General features: G+C 32.6%; 1 protein-coding gene across 1 annotated transcript; it reads right to left on the bottom strand.

Annotated features, from left to right (window-relative positions):
* Nucleotides 1–1262: 1262 nt before the first annotated feature.
* On the bottom strand, nucleotides 1263–18655 carry LOC111054349 (peroxisomal targeting signal 1 receptor). The gene is made up of 14 exons (XM_039442875.1): nucleotides 18511–18655; nucleotides 16516–16689; nucleotides 13931–14173; nucleotides 12864–13015; nucleotides 11959–11962; nucleotides 11488–11671; nucleotides 10515–10651; nucleotides 9717–9902; nucleotides 8810–8938; nucleotides 8403–8503; nucleotides 6979–7147; nucleotides 4437–4594; nucleotides 3111–3272; nucleotides 1263–2214 (listed from the first exon to the last, which is right to left on the bottom strand). Exons 2-14 carry the CDS (start codon nucleotides 16672–16674, stop codon nucleotides 2163–2165), a joined length of 1836 nt encoding a protein of 611 aa, XP_039298809.1. The 5' UTR covers nucleotides 16675–16689; nucleotides 18511–18655; the 3' UTR covers nucleotides 1263–2162.
* Between the last annotated feature and the right edge of the window lie 324 nt (nucleotides 18656–18979).

The raw sequence follows: 18979 nt of genomic DNA, 5'->3' as shown, positions 1-18979 counted from the left end.
AATCACCCTCGCACTTTCCACTACCCACACACAAGCATAATGCTCATGTGGGCATCATCCACAATAAAACAATGAATTGAGAATACCTCTTATTACACGAGTGAATACTTCAATATATTTTCCGCACAATGGAATTATTTGAAAGTATCATCTGAGAAAGCCAACAGTCATTAATTAGTTGATAACCAATTTAGGGTTAATGTGACGAGAATTTGTTTTATTGTTTTCAGTTTTCTCAAATATTCTTCATTGACTATCAATAAATAATTGAAAAATTTGAAGATTTTACTACAATGAACTTTCCTACAAACTCAAACTAAAAAATCTGGTGTGGCGCACTCTCACAACTTTCCTTGCTGTTATGAGAATTGATCACCTGACGCTAGTGTTCCCGCGCATCTCAAGTCTACTATTCAAATATTTGAGCCAGCTGGTGACAGAGCAATAACGCTGAAGACACACGAGGTGTGCTATCTCTTCATAGTGAATCATTTGATAGAATCAACAGTTGCCAACAGTTTGCAATTGGATGATCACATTTTCTCGAATTTTTAGCTTATTTTTAATTTTAGGTGAAAATGTTACAAAACATTAGTTGTAGAGATTCTCATGCTCAATCTTTTCCACTCGAAATTTTTTGTTTAAATTGTAACTGAAGCCTGATAATTGAGTATCTAAAATCAAACTTTGCATAGATGGGGCGGAGCTCCTGAAATTTTTACACATATGGGACTTGTGGCAGTTGATAGAGCTTATGGATGACTATTTCAGGTATAACTTTAATCAAAATCGTTGGAGCCATTTTTGAGAAAATCGCGAAAAACCCTGTTTTTGACAACATTTTCGCCATTTTAGCCGCCATCTTGAATCGCATTTGATCGAAATTGTTCGTGTCGGATCCTATATTGTAAGGGCCTTACGTTCCAAATTTCAAGTCATTCCGTTAATTGGGAGATGAGATATCGTGTACACAGACGCACATAAACTCATAAACACACACATACAGACCAATACCCAAAAACCACTTTTTTGGACTCAGGGGACCTTGAAATGTATAGAAATTTAGAAATTGGGGTACCTTAATTTTTTTCGGAAAGCAATACTTTCCTTACCTATGGTAATAGGGCAAGGAAAGTAAAAAGATAGGATTCCGCATTATAAATGACAAAAAATTATTGAATTCATATCAGGCAATCAGTAAGTTAACCATTAATTTGAAATTATCAATACTATCAGTAAGCCTTACTATCAATACCATTGCATTAGAAACATACCTAACCAGCCAGGTCACACGATATTATTATTTTTATTAGAAACATACTGAATACACAATTCCATGCCATAACTTTCATAGCGGTCGCTGCCAAATGAAGTAAATATATTTTTAATTTTTGAAAGTCCTTAGGTAAAAAGGTAGTTAGCTGTGTTAGAATGAATTGTAATTTATATCGAGCATTGAGAAATGTCTCTGAAACTATATATTTGAAAAATAATAAAGTGAGGTCAGAGAGATAAATTGAAACGGAGTCACAAACCATCAATTATTTCTGCGGAAATATTGAAAACATTTCCAGAATAGGAATCAGCACTACATTCAAACTACTCGAAGTATTTGTTTCTTTTTTATCTTTCTTTATGCAAAGCTTGATTGAATGGTTCATCCACTCAATACAGAAAACAATGTTCATGAAACCAAATTTATTTCAATAGTCAAATAATTACCTCCTCTCCAATCCAAATAGAACAAAAACATGGAACAAAATTACGATCTTCATCGAAATTTGGTAGAAAAATGTGTCTCTGCCCTCAAAAACGTGAAAATTAAGGATATTTCAGAGGAAAATCAGTAATTTGTGACATCAGTGAACAGCTATCAGTTATATGCGACGCAAATTAAAGTTTCATTCGAGTTATTAAGGAATCATAAGTTTTAAGGAATCATCCTTTACATTATTTGATAACCTTATTATTGATTACGATTGGCATTTTTACAGCAAAGATATCAATCAAATTACCCACTCAGGCTATGATCTGAATATCGTTTGCTTTTGAAGTGATTGGGCTAATGATTCATATTATATAAAAAATAATGCCCCAAAAACACTCACATCCAAATATGCACCATAATAAACAAAGTTCCTCCACCCACTTCACACTTTAAACTATCCTTCATTGTCGGTAATTTCGAATTCATCGTTCAATTTCTTCAGATCCCTGGAAAAACAACATAATTATAATGAATGAAAATGATATTTCAAACATGAAATTATTCTGAAAGATTCGTCTTTTGGAATACAGATAGGTTTAACAATACTTCAATAATGACTACAGCAATAGCCACCTCTAATACAAGGCCCCGGCCTACGATATTGCAACGTCGCAACGTAGGCCTAGAATCTAATACATGATTGGTAAAAAAGATCAGCTGGTATTTTTTCAAATCTTTTTCACCAATCATGTATTAGATTTTAGGCCTACACTGCGACGTTGCAACAATATCGTAGGCCGGGGCCTTATATTAGAGGTGGCTATGCTACAGTGGTACATATATTGAAATGTGTATTATATTAATATAATGGCTTCTTGATTGAACGAAATATTGTGCAATATAATATAAAACACTGCTAATAGAAATAAGTAACTGGTTAAAGAGGTTTCAATAAGTTTATTATTATTGAAAACAAAGGAATTAGCCATTTTTATTTATACTGAATCAACACAAAACCAAGCAGGAGCAACTCAAGTTAAGTTGTATTCAAATATAATTTGGGATTTTCTGACTAAATAGCAACGATTATACTTTAAAAAATCCGACATGCGATTTTAGAAACTGCTCAAAATAGGCTATAAATTTAGTTGGTCAAGGTACTACTTCACCAAAGCTGAATAGAATGTAACTTCAAGGGGTTAATGTATAATCAATGTATTCAATCAAGATTTAAAGCTTTATGTTTGCTATTAACCTATTATAGCTTTATATTTAAACTACAATATATTTGCTTTTCCAAAATAATCATTATTCTAAAATAATTGAAATCAGTAGATGAGAATAGCATATTGATCATAATTGTCTCAACATACTACACTGAAGATTGAAGTGTGTGATTTACCTTTGATTGACGGCTGGAATCAAGTCTGATCTTTGCAGTAATGAAACCGTGAGCCTGAGGGTGGACCAAATCGAGTCACTCATTGAAACAGACTTCTCGCCATGGATCCCTCTCCCAGCCACTTGCTGATTCAAAGCTGTCAACAGATGTTCAGCTGCTTCCCTGAACAACATAAATTATATTATGTGAATGTAAATTTGACTAAATTATTTCATTTTTAATAAAATATATTTTAATTTATTCTCAGTTTCATTTGAAGAAAACTTCAAATCACAAACTTTTGTTTCTCATAACGAAAACAATATCAATATTTGAATGATAGCTGATTACACACTATACAAAATCATGGAATTCCTTCTGAATATGAATCGAAGATGTGTTAGTCCAAACACTTCTACCCGTCAAACCATACCATAGAAATATTTATTGAAATTTAGCTGCGTAATAACAGTCGTTAGGTCATGTCAGAAGCCCTGAAATTTATCAGGTAGTCTACGACCTGAGAACTCTGACACCAGACCTGAGCCAATACCATTACTTAAGTAATAGTAGATATTGGCCATGCTCACTCGATATCATTATTGGAACGATAAAAAGACAGTATAAAAACATCACACAATAGAGAGATTGAAATATGTTTCTTATTATATATTATGTGATATTAAGTCAATCATATAATTCAGTGAATAATCTAATTATTAAATTTTCTTCTTACTTTCAATACATCTTTAAACTCTTTTATAGTCTGCGCAAACCTTGGATGGCAGCATTGCTCTCATGGAGTACAGTGCTGCCAGATTACACAGAAGCTAGAGAGCCTGTTGGCTAATTGTGAAAAAGAAATAGCGAGAAAGACAGCGTAGGTGGTTTCGATAGAATCAGCAAATTTATGGCAACAGTGTGCTCCTTTTCTCGTAAGAAATAACATTAGCCATAGAGCCCCGTGCTGCAAAATCAGGTTAGCATGAACTATAGAAGGATACTGAATTCATTATTCATTTTATTAATTTATTTGTATTTACTCATAGTTTTTACAAAGAAGCACTGTTTGGGAGTAAAAAACTAAGGATACTCCTTGTACTATTTCTCTCCCAAATTTAGATAACATTTTAAAAGTCCGAAATAGAAACTGGAGATTTCAATTTTCAAAGTTTTCCTTCGATCACCATTCAGCATTCCAATCAGCATGATTTTCCAGAATGCCAATATCAATATTTAAAGTTCAAATCAAATGAATATTTTACTTAATAATAATTTAACTAAGTAGACATATCGAGTAAATTTAAATTATCACAATCGCTGACAAAACAGAAAACGGTTCTATACCTGTAAGCTCTGAGATGAACACATGTTATGCCGAGATTGTATCTGGCACGAATGAAGCCCGGGGACAACTGAAGGGCGTGGTGATAGGCGTCCACGGCTTCTTCGGATTTCTGATCGTTGGCAAGAGTGGCACCCAATCGGTTCCATAGTTTACAGTCCTGCACAATAAACAATTTCAAACGTTTTCAACAAATACAGAATATCAAACAGGGTTTAGTGTTAATGTATGAAATTGATAATCATTATTCCATTTACAATTTATGTTCTCATTTTAATCACAGCTACAAAATTCAATGAGAAGCGTTTCAATATACTGGGATAGAAATAAATGAGCCTGTATTAAACGTTATTACGCAACATATCAAGTTAATAGTATATTTCGCACCTAGGGCCGAAAATGAGACTTTTCCGGCTCGAAATCGGTTTTCAAGTTCGAGGCCGTAGGCCGAGGACTAGAAAAGATTGAGAGCCGGAAAAAAATTTTTGCCCGTGGTGCGAACGCTATTTTTCGCCACACAGAAAAATATAACAATATATATCATATATATTATATAGCTCTAGCAAATCTGAGGTAATCTGAATATCAAGAAATTGTCCAAGTATTTTTATTTTTCATTCTGATTTGTCTAAATAACCTAAAAGATTATGTTCAATTATGTTCTAATGTGGGAGGTTGAGTTTATACTTTTTTATTCTTTCAAAAGACAACAATAAGATGATATTATCATAAATGTTTTGATTCTTGAATAATAAACACAAATAAGGAAGATTTTTGATCAGCTGTTTTAGCACACTTGAAATTTTACCAATCTGAATGACAATGCTTGTTGTCGTCGACTGCGGAAGTTTAGGTTAGAAGTTCTATCCTACTCTGAAAATCGAATTTGAATAGTTTATATATGTATTCCATTCATCCAAATAAAATGATAGTATCTTATTGTAGAATACTTTATTCAATTCTAGGAGCTATCTTATCTGTATTTTATTCATCCAAATGAAATGATAGTATATTATTACAGAATACTTTATTGAATTCTAAAAGCATAAAATGATTCCGTTTATCCACCATGTTCCATGATAAATGCTGTACAAGGAGGTTTGAGGTTAGATTCTATTATACTCTGAAAATTGAATTTGAATAGTTTATAATATCTCATTATTTGTATTTCATTCATCCAAATAAAATGATAGTATCTTATTGCAAAAACTTTATTCAATTCTAGAAGCATAAACTGATTCCGTTTCATAAACTATTTTGTAAACACGTTCACATCAAATCAGAATCAGCTGACTTCAAGGTTATTTTACAGCCCTAGGGCCGTAAAAATTTTACCGGCCTGGTCAGAAAACAATCACTTTCGGCCTCCATATGACACACGTAAACTAGCTCATTACATCCAAGTGGGGCGAAAAAATTTGTTCGCCCCACTTGGATGTAATGAGCTGGTTTTCGTGCGTCATATGGAGGCCGAAAATGATTGTTTTCTGACCAGGCCAGTAAAAGTTTTACGGCCCTAGGGCTGTAAAATAACCTTGAAGTCAGCTGATTCTGATTTGATGTGAACGTGTTTACAAAATGGTTTATGAAACGGAATCAGTTTATGCTTCTACAATTGAATAAGTATTCTGCAATAAGATACTATCATTTTATTTGGATGAATAAAATACAGATAAGATATATATTATAAACTATTCAAATTCGATTTTCAGAGTAGGATACAACTTCTAACCTAAAATTCCGAGGTCAATGACAACAAGCATTGTTGACGTTGACATTCAGATTGGCCAAATTTCAAGTGTGCTAAAACAGCTGATCAAAAAACTTCATTATTTGTGTTTATTATTCAAGAATCAAAACATTTATAATAATATCATCTTATTGTCATTTGGAAGAATAAAAAGTATAAACTCAACCTCTTACATAATTGAACATAATCTTTTAGGTTATTTAGACAAAACAGAATAAAAAATAAAAATACTTGAACAATTTCCTAATATTCAGATTACCTCAGATTTGCTAGAGCTATGACCTTCCTGTTTTGCTTTCGAAAGTGCTTAATAAACAATTATTCTCATATTTATATTGTTTATTTTTCTGTGTGGCGAAAAATAACGTTCTCACCATGGGCAAAAATGTTTTTCCGGCTCTCAATCTTTTTCGGGGCGAAAAAAATATTTTAACACTGAACAATTAGTGAACACAAGTCTGTAAACTTGTAAACACAAGTTCACAAGCCTGAAGACCTAAACACAAGTTGCAGGCAGGTCTTGTGAACACAAGTCTGCAAGTCGTCATTTCAGTGTTAAAATTTGATGAAACAAAAAGCAGTTCGTAATGGATAAAGAAATTCAAGACTTATAAAAGACAAGACAAATAAAATAATAGAAGTTATTACTACAATAAAAGTGAATAAACTAGTATTTTGAAGCTCAGACATTCATACAAAACAACAGGATGCCATGTGATTGAGCTCTTGGTTAATAAATGAAGAAATAGATAAAAAATCGTAGATATACTATTTGAGATTGAGATGATACTAACATCAGGTCGAGCCTGTAGAGCGGCACGGAAGCAGTCGGCCGCCTTGCCGAGTTCGGAGGAGAGGTTGAAGAGGATGCCGAGGCCACACTGCACGTCTGCATCGATCCCCTGCGACGGATTTCGACGCGCAGCCGCCAGGTATTTCGCTTGCACTTCGTCGTGAAATGATCTGCAAACAATATTCATTACTTTCATGACTCCACGTCAAGCAGATGAATAAATAAATAAATAAGCTCTTAGGCTTGTGCGTGAGGGGGATGATTATGAAAGATGACGACTATGTTTTAGGTAGTCGGGACCGAGGGCTTATCGTCTCCTCCGAAAGACGGGAATAGTTCCATGTGAATGAGTGTCAAGAGTTGATATTTTCAAATAAAAGAGAGCGTGTTGAAGAGTTGATAATTTGATATGGAATACAAAATCATGTGACATGAGTGTGGTGGAAAATGTAGAGTAGTACTCCATGTTTTAGTAAATATCTTGATACTTGAGTATCAAAAGTTGATATTTACACGTGTAAGAGTAGGCCTACAAGAGTGCAAGTTGAAGAATTGATATTTTGTTATGGAATAAAAAATCTTGAGTGTGGTACTGGAAAATACAGATTATTACTACAGTTTTCAATAATTATTATCTTCATTGACCGAGCGAGGTGAGGTCTAAGATTCAAGTCGACGGTTTGGCATTTCTCTTAATGTTTGAATGTTCAAATGTTTAAATGTTGCGCATTTACGGCGAAACGCGGTAATAGATTTTCATGAAATTTGACAGGTATGTTCCTTTTTTAATTGCGCGTCGACGTATATACAAGGTTTTTGGAAATTTTGCATTTTAAGGATAATATAAAAGGAAAAAGGAGCCTCCTTCATACGCCAATATCAGAGTAAAAATCAGACTATGGAATTATTCATCATAAATCAGCTGACAAGTGATTACACAGATGTGTGGAGAAGCCAGTCCATTGCTGTATTTCCATAAGTTCTATAGTTTCAATCAGGTACTTGTGGATGAGAATACTGCGTGAGGTCTACTGTTCACAGAACTACTAGTCTACAAGAGTCATCTGTTAGAACTAAAATTTAAATTAGTGTAATGATAGTAGAATCTTACTACCCTAGAACTTCAACTACAAATAGAGTTTGAAAGTGTTTATATCATTTAAACGACTTCAAGCACAAAATTTCGTTCATGTTATTTATAGACATATTTATGGGCATAAATATAAATTAAAGTACTTTCTATTTCTATTGAATGTACATGGACAATCTGATGCGTGACAATGATCTCAGTGTCATTCTATTGAATGTCCATGGACATTCTTGAAATATAATATTTTGTTATAGAAATTAAAATACAGTACTACATTTCATTGAATAAACTTGAATAATAATATGTTTCAATTTTATTGCTTTGAAAGTACTTACGATAGCATTTTAGAAGAAACATTCTGCAATCTGAATTGACTAATTGTTTCTGGACTTTCTGGAACCAAGTCTGTATACTTGGGATTAGCATGCAGCCACTCCTAGAAATGGATAAATAGTTAGTTCACTTGGCGAAACAGTTTTTACAAAAAGATATTACAGCTAGCATAAAAAATGGTAGATCTAGATGGTCAGCATTTTTTCAATAAATCTCCAAGGCCCCATTAATAATAATTCATGAAATGATTAACGTTAATATGAAATCATTTTTAGATCTCAGATTGTGAAATCGCTTGGATTAAAATAAGAATTATCAACTGAATCTCAACTTGAATGGGTTCGACCAGAAGGCGATAGGAGAGGAAAAAATCAAACTGGAAGAAATATTGAATGAAAGTAGTACTTACTTTTAGAGCGTGACATGCTTGATTTTGAAAATTTTCATTCGTATAACTAGCCGCCAACGTCATAAGTGCCGTCAAGTTCTTTGGATCGAGAGACAATGATTTTTTCAGGGCAATTATTGCCTGACAGTCCTGAAAGAAAATCATAAATATTACCTATAGTATTGACATTTCGAAGTGGAAATATAACACACAAGGATTATTAAACAGAAACAATTTATGAATATGAATTAGCTGTTTATTTCGGGTGGAATTTGATTATATTTAGAGTCAATTCAAGGACCTTCATCTATATGCCAGCTAAATTCACCAAAGTTTATACTTTACTTATTGATAAAAATATATAAATAAGAAGGAAGGAAGTAAGTTTAGAGCTAAGTTTGCTCTGAAAACGAGAAGCTTGAAGAACAAAAAGTACAACACAAAGTAATCAGTGGATGATTTTTATACTGGAACTGAAGCCCACATGAGCTTTAGGCTTGTGTGTGGGTAATGAGGCGGATGATAATGAGAGATGAGTATGAATGGACCTATAGATTTAGATGGGTTCCGAACTAAGATAGAGCATTTTCATTCGAGTACGGGAGCACCGCGTGGCTGATAATAATAAGTGGCAGACAAAAGCCGGTTAAGTTTTAATCGTGATTAATTCCACGAGAATCAATCAGAGAAGCCGTCTAATCAAATAGGCCTTCTCTGATTGGTTCTCGTGAAATTAGTCACGGTTAAAATTTAACCGGCTTTTGTGCAACTGGGCCTAAAAGTTAAAAGACGAATGAATAAATTTTGCTGTGGTTAAGTTTACTAGTATTATTCATAATATAAGTGAAGAAACCGTTGTATTGGACCAGCCGAAGAAGGCAATTTTTCATGCTATTCAAAAGAAAAGTTTGATTATTTTGAGTAATACCTGTTCAATCTCAGCTTGTGTAACGCCGAGGAGTTCCCAGGCTTTGGAGTTTTGGTCATCATGTTGTACGGCTGCTTCAAAGCACAACACAGCTGAGGGCAGATCACCAAGGGCTCGCTTCTTCAACCCTTCTTCTAATGCATTCTCTGCATCTTTCATGGGGTTATCCTCAGCAAATTTATAATCCTATAAAATAGCAAATCACAATAAGTGACTGTTACTTTCAACGCCCAGTACAATATGAAATTAGAGTAAGGTAATTTTTTTTAACAAACACATAAATTATGTGATTTGTAGATTAGAAACTTGAGCAGAAAAAAATACTTAGATAAGTAGCCAATTACTCAAAAATGTTGGTCTTTCACCAACACGGAATCATTTCATAGCTAAGCAATTTCCGCTAGATAATTACAATTCAGCTAGGTACATGTAATGTATTGGTATACAACAAACCATGAAATTCCAATTTCATAAGAGAATTTAAGCAAAAAACCATTTGAAATTCATCTAACTGTGAAATCATTCTAGTAGACTTGTGTTTTCGGCTTGCTTTTGCAATGAGCTTTATCTCATTGTAAAATATTAATTTGAATATTGCTTATTCTCAACAAGGAAGATAATGTGATTTGAATCAGAGGATCTGTGAGGATACATAAATTAATATATGAACGTGAGTTTTGTACGGAAATTGGGACAATATATATGCAGTCTAACTTTGATATTACCGTACTAATTTATTGGAAATTGACTGCTTTACTGAATTCACAGTTCATTCACATGTTCTAAATTCATAATTACCACATAATTCGAAGCGTAATCCTCGAATTCGCTTGACCATAGATTTTCCGTTTCGTTAGTATTGGATATTTCTTCCCATTGATGTGATAGTTTACTCCATAATTTGCTGGTGAAGTCGTCCAATTCTTCTGGGTTATCTGAAACAAATTGATTCATTTTATTAATTAAACAAAACAAACAATACAATGATCGGAAAATAAAAAACGAGCTATTGCTCAAAACTTCTTCAAATTCCTAACTTAGTTTCAAATCGTCCAAATATCATGTAGGTTATGTCCATTTCAATTTCCACACCAAAACATCAACCTGAAACTATGAATCAGAATAAAACAAACCATTTCAAATTTAGATAGATTGATAATAAAACATTCGTAAAAACATGAAACAATCTTTAAATTCACAAAATATACAATAAAAACACTTAAATTAGGAGCTCGAATACATACTTTTCAGCTGCGTTTACACCAAAGTTATTTACAAAATGTTAATAACTCAATCCTTATAGATTCTATTAGATAGAACATAACTTATCATACACATGATGATCATAAGTGTTTGTCAAGTTCCGTTCAATCTAATAGTCTATAAGGATTAAGTTATTAACATTTTGTAAATAACTTTGGTGTAAACGCGGCTTTAATGCTCAGGATTGAGAGTTGTCAGATGCAAATTTGAATTTATTTCAAGCACGTCTGATTCTCTTTATACATAATTAGCCCAATTAAATAAATAATTGTTTCCATTACAATGTTCAATTTCCAAATGTGATTCGTATTTATAATTTCACATAAATAACTCGATTATTGAATATCAAGACATACGATAATATATTTAATCGATTAAAGTTTATGAATGTAATGAAATATTTTAAAGATTATCAAGTATTTATCTTTATAAAGCATCTGATTAAATGCATTTACTGCATGTATTACTAAATTACAATTTATAAAATTATAATAGTTTTCATAGTTACCTGATAAGGCTTGTGCACCAGTTTCTGATTCACGGAATTCAGATACCCAATCTTCTGGTTTCTGAGCTGCAACAAATTCGCTCGACCATTCTCCTAATTTACTATTATCACTACTTTTGTCAACAACTTCTCCGGATTCAATGGTAATTTCACCTTCCCCTATTTGACGCATGAACTTCATAAACTGCCAACACAAAAATCATTCGAATATTAATCACAAAAATGAGATACTTAAAAATTAGGTAGCCTATGTAAACAAACCTAGAGGAAAGAGTTGAATAATATGAAATTCATAAATATGGACAAAACACATAGTTTATATGAGCCTCCCAAGTCAGGTTTCTGTCAATAAATATACCTAGAAATTTTATATTTTTCGTGTCCTGATCATTCTTATCACAACCATCTCTGAGAGTGAAAAGCATGGATTGAGTTTTGCTTTTATTTAGTGTGAAACCATTGGCTTCGAACCACTCTGCTGCATATTTCAGAGTATTATCAGTTGAAGTTTTAAGATCATGTAAGCTGGAACAATTATTAAAATTGGTTGTGTCGTCAGCATATAGGATAGAATGACCTTTAAAACCAGAAGGTAGATCATTAATCATTAGCAAAAACAACAATGGTCCCAGAATCGAGCCCTGTGGAACTCCAAATTTTAACAGGGCCAATTTTGATCTTCTATTACCCACACATACAACTTGCTTACGTCCTACAAGATAGGCTTCAAATAGACTGAGATCTACTCCACATACTCCATAGAAACTCAATTTATTAAGCAGTAGAGAATGGTTACATAACATATCTTAAAGATATTAACATATCTTGTTAATAGTGATTGATAATGAAACCATCCATTCTACGAGCATAAATGAAGTATAGATTGCCACTCAAATACACCACGTCCTGTAAATCGATGTGGAAAACTGATACTGAACATCATAATTCCAATAATGGATAGGATTTGCTATCCTGCTACACATTTGTACATTTTCTGTTTTGTAGATAACTATTAAATATTATGAATATTTAGTTGAAATTCGTAATAAATACTCTAAATGTACAAACATTGGAAGAAGTCTCATTTCCCAAAATATTAGCCTATTAAAATATTCAAGATGATTTCATTCAAATGGAAATTTCATTGAAACCACGTTTCTTGAAAAATGGCCAATACAGAAAATGAATATGTTGATAAGAACTAGATGGGAGAAACAGATATGACGAGATAAATGTTAATGAATTGCTAGTTGCTTTTACTGAGTGGCATCATGCAATAGAGTGATATGCAAAGAAATTGACTGCAAATAACAGTGGCTAATTCTTGAAGCTCTGTAGTACAGTTTCAAGTAATGTTGTAGTTAATAATTACTCACTTATTCACGTCAACTTGTTCTGAAGTCTCCAAATATTCCTGAGCCCAATTTGGTCCGAAGCCAAGCTCATACTTCTCAAGATTGGGTGGTGCGGATTCATCTTCGTCATCGGTCTTCCAAATGGCATACTGATCACCTTTTTCCTCCGGCATCTGAAATAAATACGATTATTATTGATAGATAGATAATATTATTGTTACGATTGGAATTCTGAATTAGAAAGGAAATGCACAATACGGTGATGGAGCTGACAGCGATTATAAGTATTAAAGTACTTCGCTCTTCTTCAAGTACCTAGTTCTATAGTGAGGTCCACGTTATAATGGCAGTGGATAAAGATAGAAGAATAGCGATGTCTGTTCTCTGCCATAATTAATTATATTTCTACAATGTCAAAACCAGATTTTGCATCGTTGCAGAGCTATTAAAGGATAGTACTACCTGCTTTGTCGAATGATAGACAAGGATAGCAACATCAAAGTTAATCAAATACTGTCATTGTAACGTGGACCTCACTATAGTTCTATAGTGAGGTCCACGTTATAATGACAGTATTTGATTATCATTCGACAAAGCAGATAGCGCTATCTCTGCTCTGCAACGTTACCAGATCGAACAATGTAGAATTATAATTACCTAATTAACAAAATATATGATCCCAATAATGAAAATGTATTAATGATGGAGAAGCATTTTTTCTTAACGAATAAAATAGGATTGATATTTTATTACAAGAATGTACAGTTATCAGATATACTTGTAGGAGTATGATATCATATTGAAATGTCTTTAAATTTATTCTTAAGAAAGTAAGTAAGCTCACTATAAAAATGTTAGAAATAGTGATATCTTATTGAAAGGTCTTGACGTTACTTCTTACTAGAAAAACTAAGATCTACTACAGCCCGGGAAACACTTGTTCGTACAGAAAATGGAGATTCAATGATTTATTAAATTTAATAGTTTATTTAGTAGTCAGAATACTGAAGGACGCTTGTTGTCCCATTTTATAAACCGTATGGAAAACATTATCTTCAATAACACCCACCATGTATTATGGTTCTCACCATGAAATGTCGGCCAGACTCGATATACTGCTCGGCCCAGCTCCTGACATTCTCCTCGTTGGCGTCAGCGTCCGCCCAGCAGCTGGAGTCCCCCTCAATGGCGAGCTGCGAGACAGGCGCTGACTGCACCGGGGGGGCCTGCGCACTGCGCACCTCCATGTCCCTCATCTCCGCCAACAGAGAGTCCATCCTGAACGACTGAGGTGTCGAACCAACAGTTTCTTCCAGAAACTGTTGTACCAGCTGAACAATAAACAATACTTTAAATCAGTACAAGTAATACAATTACATTTTGAACAATCACTTTTCAATAATCAAAATCAGCTGCTATCAGGTTAGCAAGAAGTTGGACTTCTTGAAGCAGAGTTTATACATTCGAAAGTAGATAGTTCAAAATTTCCAACTTAGAAGCGTTAAAAGCGGTGTACTTTGCAAAGATTCATTCCCACATTTCATATGGAATTGAAATATATGGAGGAACAAGCATCTCAAACTTGAATAAAATACTCCTATTACAAAAAGAAGCAATAAGAATAAATCTGAATCTTGATAGAGAGCAATCATGCAAGCCATTTTTCAGTAAGTTAAAGTTCATGACGGTGTACAGCCTGTACATTTATAGAACAATATTATATATATATATATATATATATATATATATATATAATATATATATATATATAAACTAACGAATCTAAATTCCCACGGCAAGTAGATGTACATAATTACAATAAAAGACAAAAAATAAAAATAATTTTACAATAAAGAAACACAATAAGGAAAAGTATAAACAAAGTCCAACGTACATGGGAATAAAATTTATTGGTTGTCTCCCAGGTTACATAAGACATGAACGAGATAGATCAAAATTCAAGGAATTGTTGAGAACATTTTTGATAGATTTAGCATGCTACAGTATTTACAGAGTTTACTGTAAAAAATGAATTTTAAACTGTCACTTTTTCTCTTTAGCTTTAAGTTGGTTTTTTTTTACTTTTTCATGTACATTTTCATGTATGTTTTGAAAGGAATAAATGAATGAGAAATTCTATCCATATTATTGTTTTTACCTTTCGAACAATCATTTTTCAAAAATCACAATTAACTGTTGCTAGGTTGATTAACAAGGAAGCTGGACTTCCTCTTGATACTGTCAGGCAAAGTTTATACAGTTGATAACTCTATCTATCTTATTTTATCTTTTAATAATCTTTTTTTTACCTTTTGAGCAATCACTTTTCAATAATCACAATTAACTGTTACTAGGTTGATCAACAAGGAAGCTGGACAAAGTTTATACAGTAGATAATTCTAACCATGTTCTTTTATTGTTGAGGATGATGCCTACATGCTCTAAGCAATTTACCTGAACTGAAAGATATGAAGGTAAAAATCCAACCGGGTACGTTACTTAGGTAGGCTACTCTTAGCCGTGTATGTAGTTGATTAATAAAATAATAATATATGACTTTATTCATGAAGATAACAAAATATTTATGCTTAGGCTCTATAATAACTCTATAAAGCGATAATGAGTTTTTATATAATCAATTAATAAACAACTTTTCGGATTTATCCAGACACTTTCTTCAAGAGCATACGCAACGATAAATTATCATAGAACAGATAAAATTTGAATATGATATGATATGATATATTTGACCCTACTGTACTTTTTTATTTTACAGCAATAATTCGAATTTTGATCCAAAAATAATCAAATAAAAGGGATTTTGTGGAGCGGAAATTTAAATTATGTAGTAGTGACTGAAGTGGAGAACAAAAGAAATTCAAAACATTACCAAACAAATTGTGCCTGTCAACGCCTACAAGCTTATTTTAAGAAAAATATATTCATATTTCATTAAGGGGAGTCGGAAGGGCCTATACCACCAATGTAAAATTGGCCAACTTCAATGTACCTTTTTGAGATTTCCACTAGAGATAGACTCACAATTTTTTTTAAATGGAAGAATGCATATTTATCTTCAATCTGATGGGAGGAATTTACTCTAAAACCATTTTTTCTATGAATACATTTTTTAGAAAAACTGCATGCGATTCCTGAAAAAACTATATTTTCCACATAAATGTTCCTTTTTGAGACTTCTGTTGAAGATAGAGCTTTGAAATTTTGCAGACATGTACAATAGGCATTAGGCTACTCTAAAAAGTGATGGGGGCGATTCATCATATTTTCAATATTGACAGAGATATTGATGATAAATACATTGAAGGAAAAAAATACATTTTTCTAAAAAAAATGCATTTAGAGAAAAAATGATTTTAGAGTAAATTCCTTCCATCAGATTGAAGATAAAGATGCATTCTTTCACTAAAAAAATTGTCAGTCTATCTCCAGTGGAAATCTTAAAAAGGTACATTGAAGTTGGCCAATTTAACATTGGTGGTATAGGCCCTTCCGACTCCTCTGTGTTAAGAATAGAAGTATTTGAATGACTTTTTTAGATAAATTGCATTACATCATGACAAATAACACACTTTAATTCGAATTCGATCTCTAGAAGAAGGCGAGCTAAGACTCTTGGGTATCCAAGAATAAAAATGAACAGGAAACTACTCACTTGATCCGGATCTTGACTGCTGAGAATCGGCTCATTCGCCTGAAACGGATGCCTGTAATTTTCATCTTTCAGTCCTCGGTCTTGAACGAAATGATTTGTCAATCGAACCAGGGAGTTGGAAGCTCCACACTCACCCTCCAGCAAATCTCGCAGAGCCATTTCCAGCTAATTTATCTAGATGACAAAACATATTATTTTAAGTTGTTCCAGATTTCGAGTAGTAAAACGGACTCACCCTTGTGCAGAGGCGTGGGGTGACCAAGACTGAATTTAAGAATTGACTTTAAGCTAGAATTGAACTGTTCATTAATCAAAGTGTTAGATTGCAGTCAAATTACATTTTTTTTTTTTTTTTTGATGTGGTGGTTAGATCTTTGTCTCAGTTCCTTCAAACTGGTAGGACTAAACAGTTTTTATAATGATTTGTTGGATACTGGTAATACAGCTGTGTCAAACTTGGCAGGGTGTCCTCAACTCCCCAGGCGGGTAAATACCCGCCTAATAAGTAAGTAATAAATATGCAAATACTTATCTAAATTAAGTGGTAATACACACATAAAACATTGATGTACTGCAAAGATAGTGAATGATTCTTTCATTATTCTCATCTCATTTGTGGAATTGTGGAAGTAACATTTGATTAATTTTGTGCCAAAATCTTAATTAGGCCTAGTTGCACATATAAATAAAAACAATTTCATCATTTTTTCTTGGTTCCTTTTGTGAATAGAATTTGAAAAAAGCATACCATTTATAATAGTGTTAAAAGCTCAATGAACATGTAAATGATGCAATTGAACTGAAATAATAGGAGTTTTTAAAATGGAAAAGATGCTTATTTTCTAAAGAAGTGTTGACTTTTTCTCTATACTTTCTTAACAGTGAAGAACATAAGAAAAATATTGATGATTTACAAAATACATTTTTGAGGATATGGGTGCAAATGTGATGTTTCAAACATCCCATGCGAGTAGTTATTTTCCAAAAGGCTACTCAAGGGTTAACTGATATCATCAAACTGATTGAGTTTCTGGTTTGAATAAAAATTATTAGAATTTAAATAAGCCATTCATCTTCATGACGTACTGTATATCTTTTTTGCTGTAATTATAATGAAAATAGTTTTCAAATGAAGCTGCATTTAACTTTCTTTAGTATTAATAATGTTATCTTCCTCCAAAAATAAGTTGAAAATTTATTGATTTGAATTTAAATAAAATATTGTAGGCTACTTGATTACAAATTAAAGGATAGAATAATTTTATGAATCATTATAAAAATTGAAATTTATCTCATACAATTTAAACTTGTAAATAAAATAGTTTCATCGATATCATTTTAGCTGGCACAAAATAAGTTGATGATTAAATAGTCTAATAAACCAAGTAAGATAATCTAATAATTAAGTAACTTAATAACATCATGTAAGAGCAACATAAGATAGCTCTAATATTATCAATACAAATTAAAATAAATTATAAATGTTTATTTAGCCTAAATAAGATGTTTCTATCACTTAAAAACGTTCAACTACAGTAATATAATAAATTGTTGAAAAAACTTAGATTGCATAATATAAAATTTTGTTTTATCACTTATAAAATGCAGGATTAGTTAAGGTAAAGAACGACTTGAAAAAATGAATAATGTAATGTGTATCACAAATAATCCAAAATAAATAATAGTTTAATTGATAAGAGAATAAAATGACTGCATATAGGTACACTATAAAGACAAGCAAAAATTGATAGGCAACGTATAATAAGGTCAATCAACTAAAAAAACAAAATGAAAGATGACATAATAATCCTGACAGTACAAAGTCGAGCTCAAATAGTATGAAATACAATGAATTAAAAACAGTTTGAATAAACTTAATAGCCTAAATCATTAGTAAGGTTAGTTTTACAATGCGTGGTCTGTTAGGAATTTGTTAGTTCTTCTTGAGAAAACCAATTTAATAAAACATTTAAGAAATGAATGAATGACTCTCACCTTTTCGTATATGATAACAATAAAACTACTTGAATTGCAAATTACAAAAATACTATTAATTAATTCAAGAGATTTTACAATATTACAATGCAAAAGTTTTACTTGAACTTGAGCAGTGAGCAGAGCAGAGCACTTTCCCACTTCCACTTGGGTGTATACCATCTGACCGACCTGCAAATTGACCGTCCTACAAACTGACCGTCCTGCAAAGTGACAGTTCTGTAAACTGACCGTCCTTATGACGTCATAAGAACAGTCGGACTGTCATCAGCGGGTGGGTATAAGTTGTTCAACTGGTGAGCTGGTCGACAGTCAAAAATGTAGACAAAAATAAACTTGAGTGGACTTGAACGATAGGATCGTTCCACGTTTCCACTCTGTATAAACTTTACACTTCACGGTTTAAAGGTTATGTTTATGTTAACGTTAACACTGCTTACTGCTTAAGCCTTGTACACACGTCCGTACA

Source organism: Nilaparvata lugens, chromosome 1, assembly GCF_014356525.2.
Source record: "Nilaparvata lugens isolate BPH chromosome 1, ASM1435652v1, whole genome shotgun sequence".
In the NCBI taxonomy this organism is placed as follows: Eukaryota; Metazoa; Arthropoda; class Insecta; order Hemiptera; family Delphacidae; genus Nilaparvata; species Nilaparvata lugens.
The sequence above is the reverse complement of the archived record's forward strand: the minus strand, read 5'-3'. Positions and strand labels throughout refer to the sequence as shown.

Excerpts from the sequence above, each read along its gene's own strand:
- LOC111054349 (XM_039442875.1), bottom strand. The coding sequence starts at position 16,674 with ATGGCTCTGCGAGATTTGCTGGAGGGTGAGTGTGGAGCTTCCAACTCC. Across the intron at positions 13,016-13,930 it reads AGTCTGGCCGACATTTCATG|ATGCCGGAGGAAAAAGGTGA; the intron begins GTGAGAACCATA and ends TATTTATTTCAG. Across the intron at positions 9,903-10,514 it reads ATTACGCTTCGAATTATGTG|GATTATAAATTTGCTGAGGA; the intron begins GTAATTATGAAT and ends GCTATTTTATAG.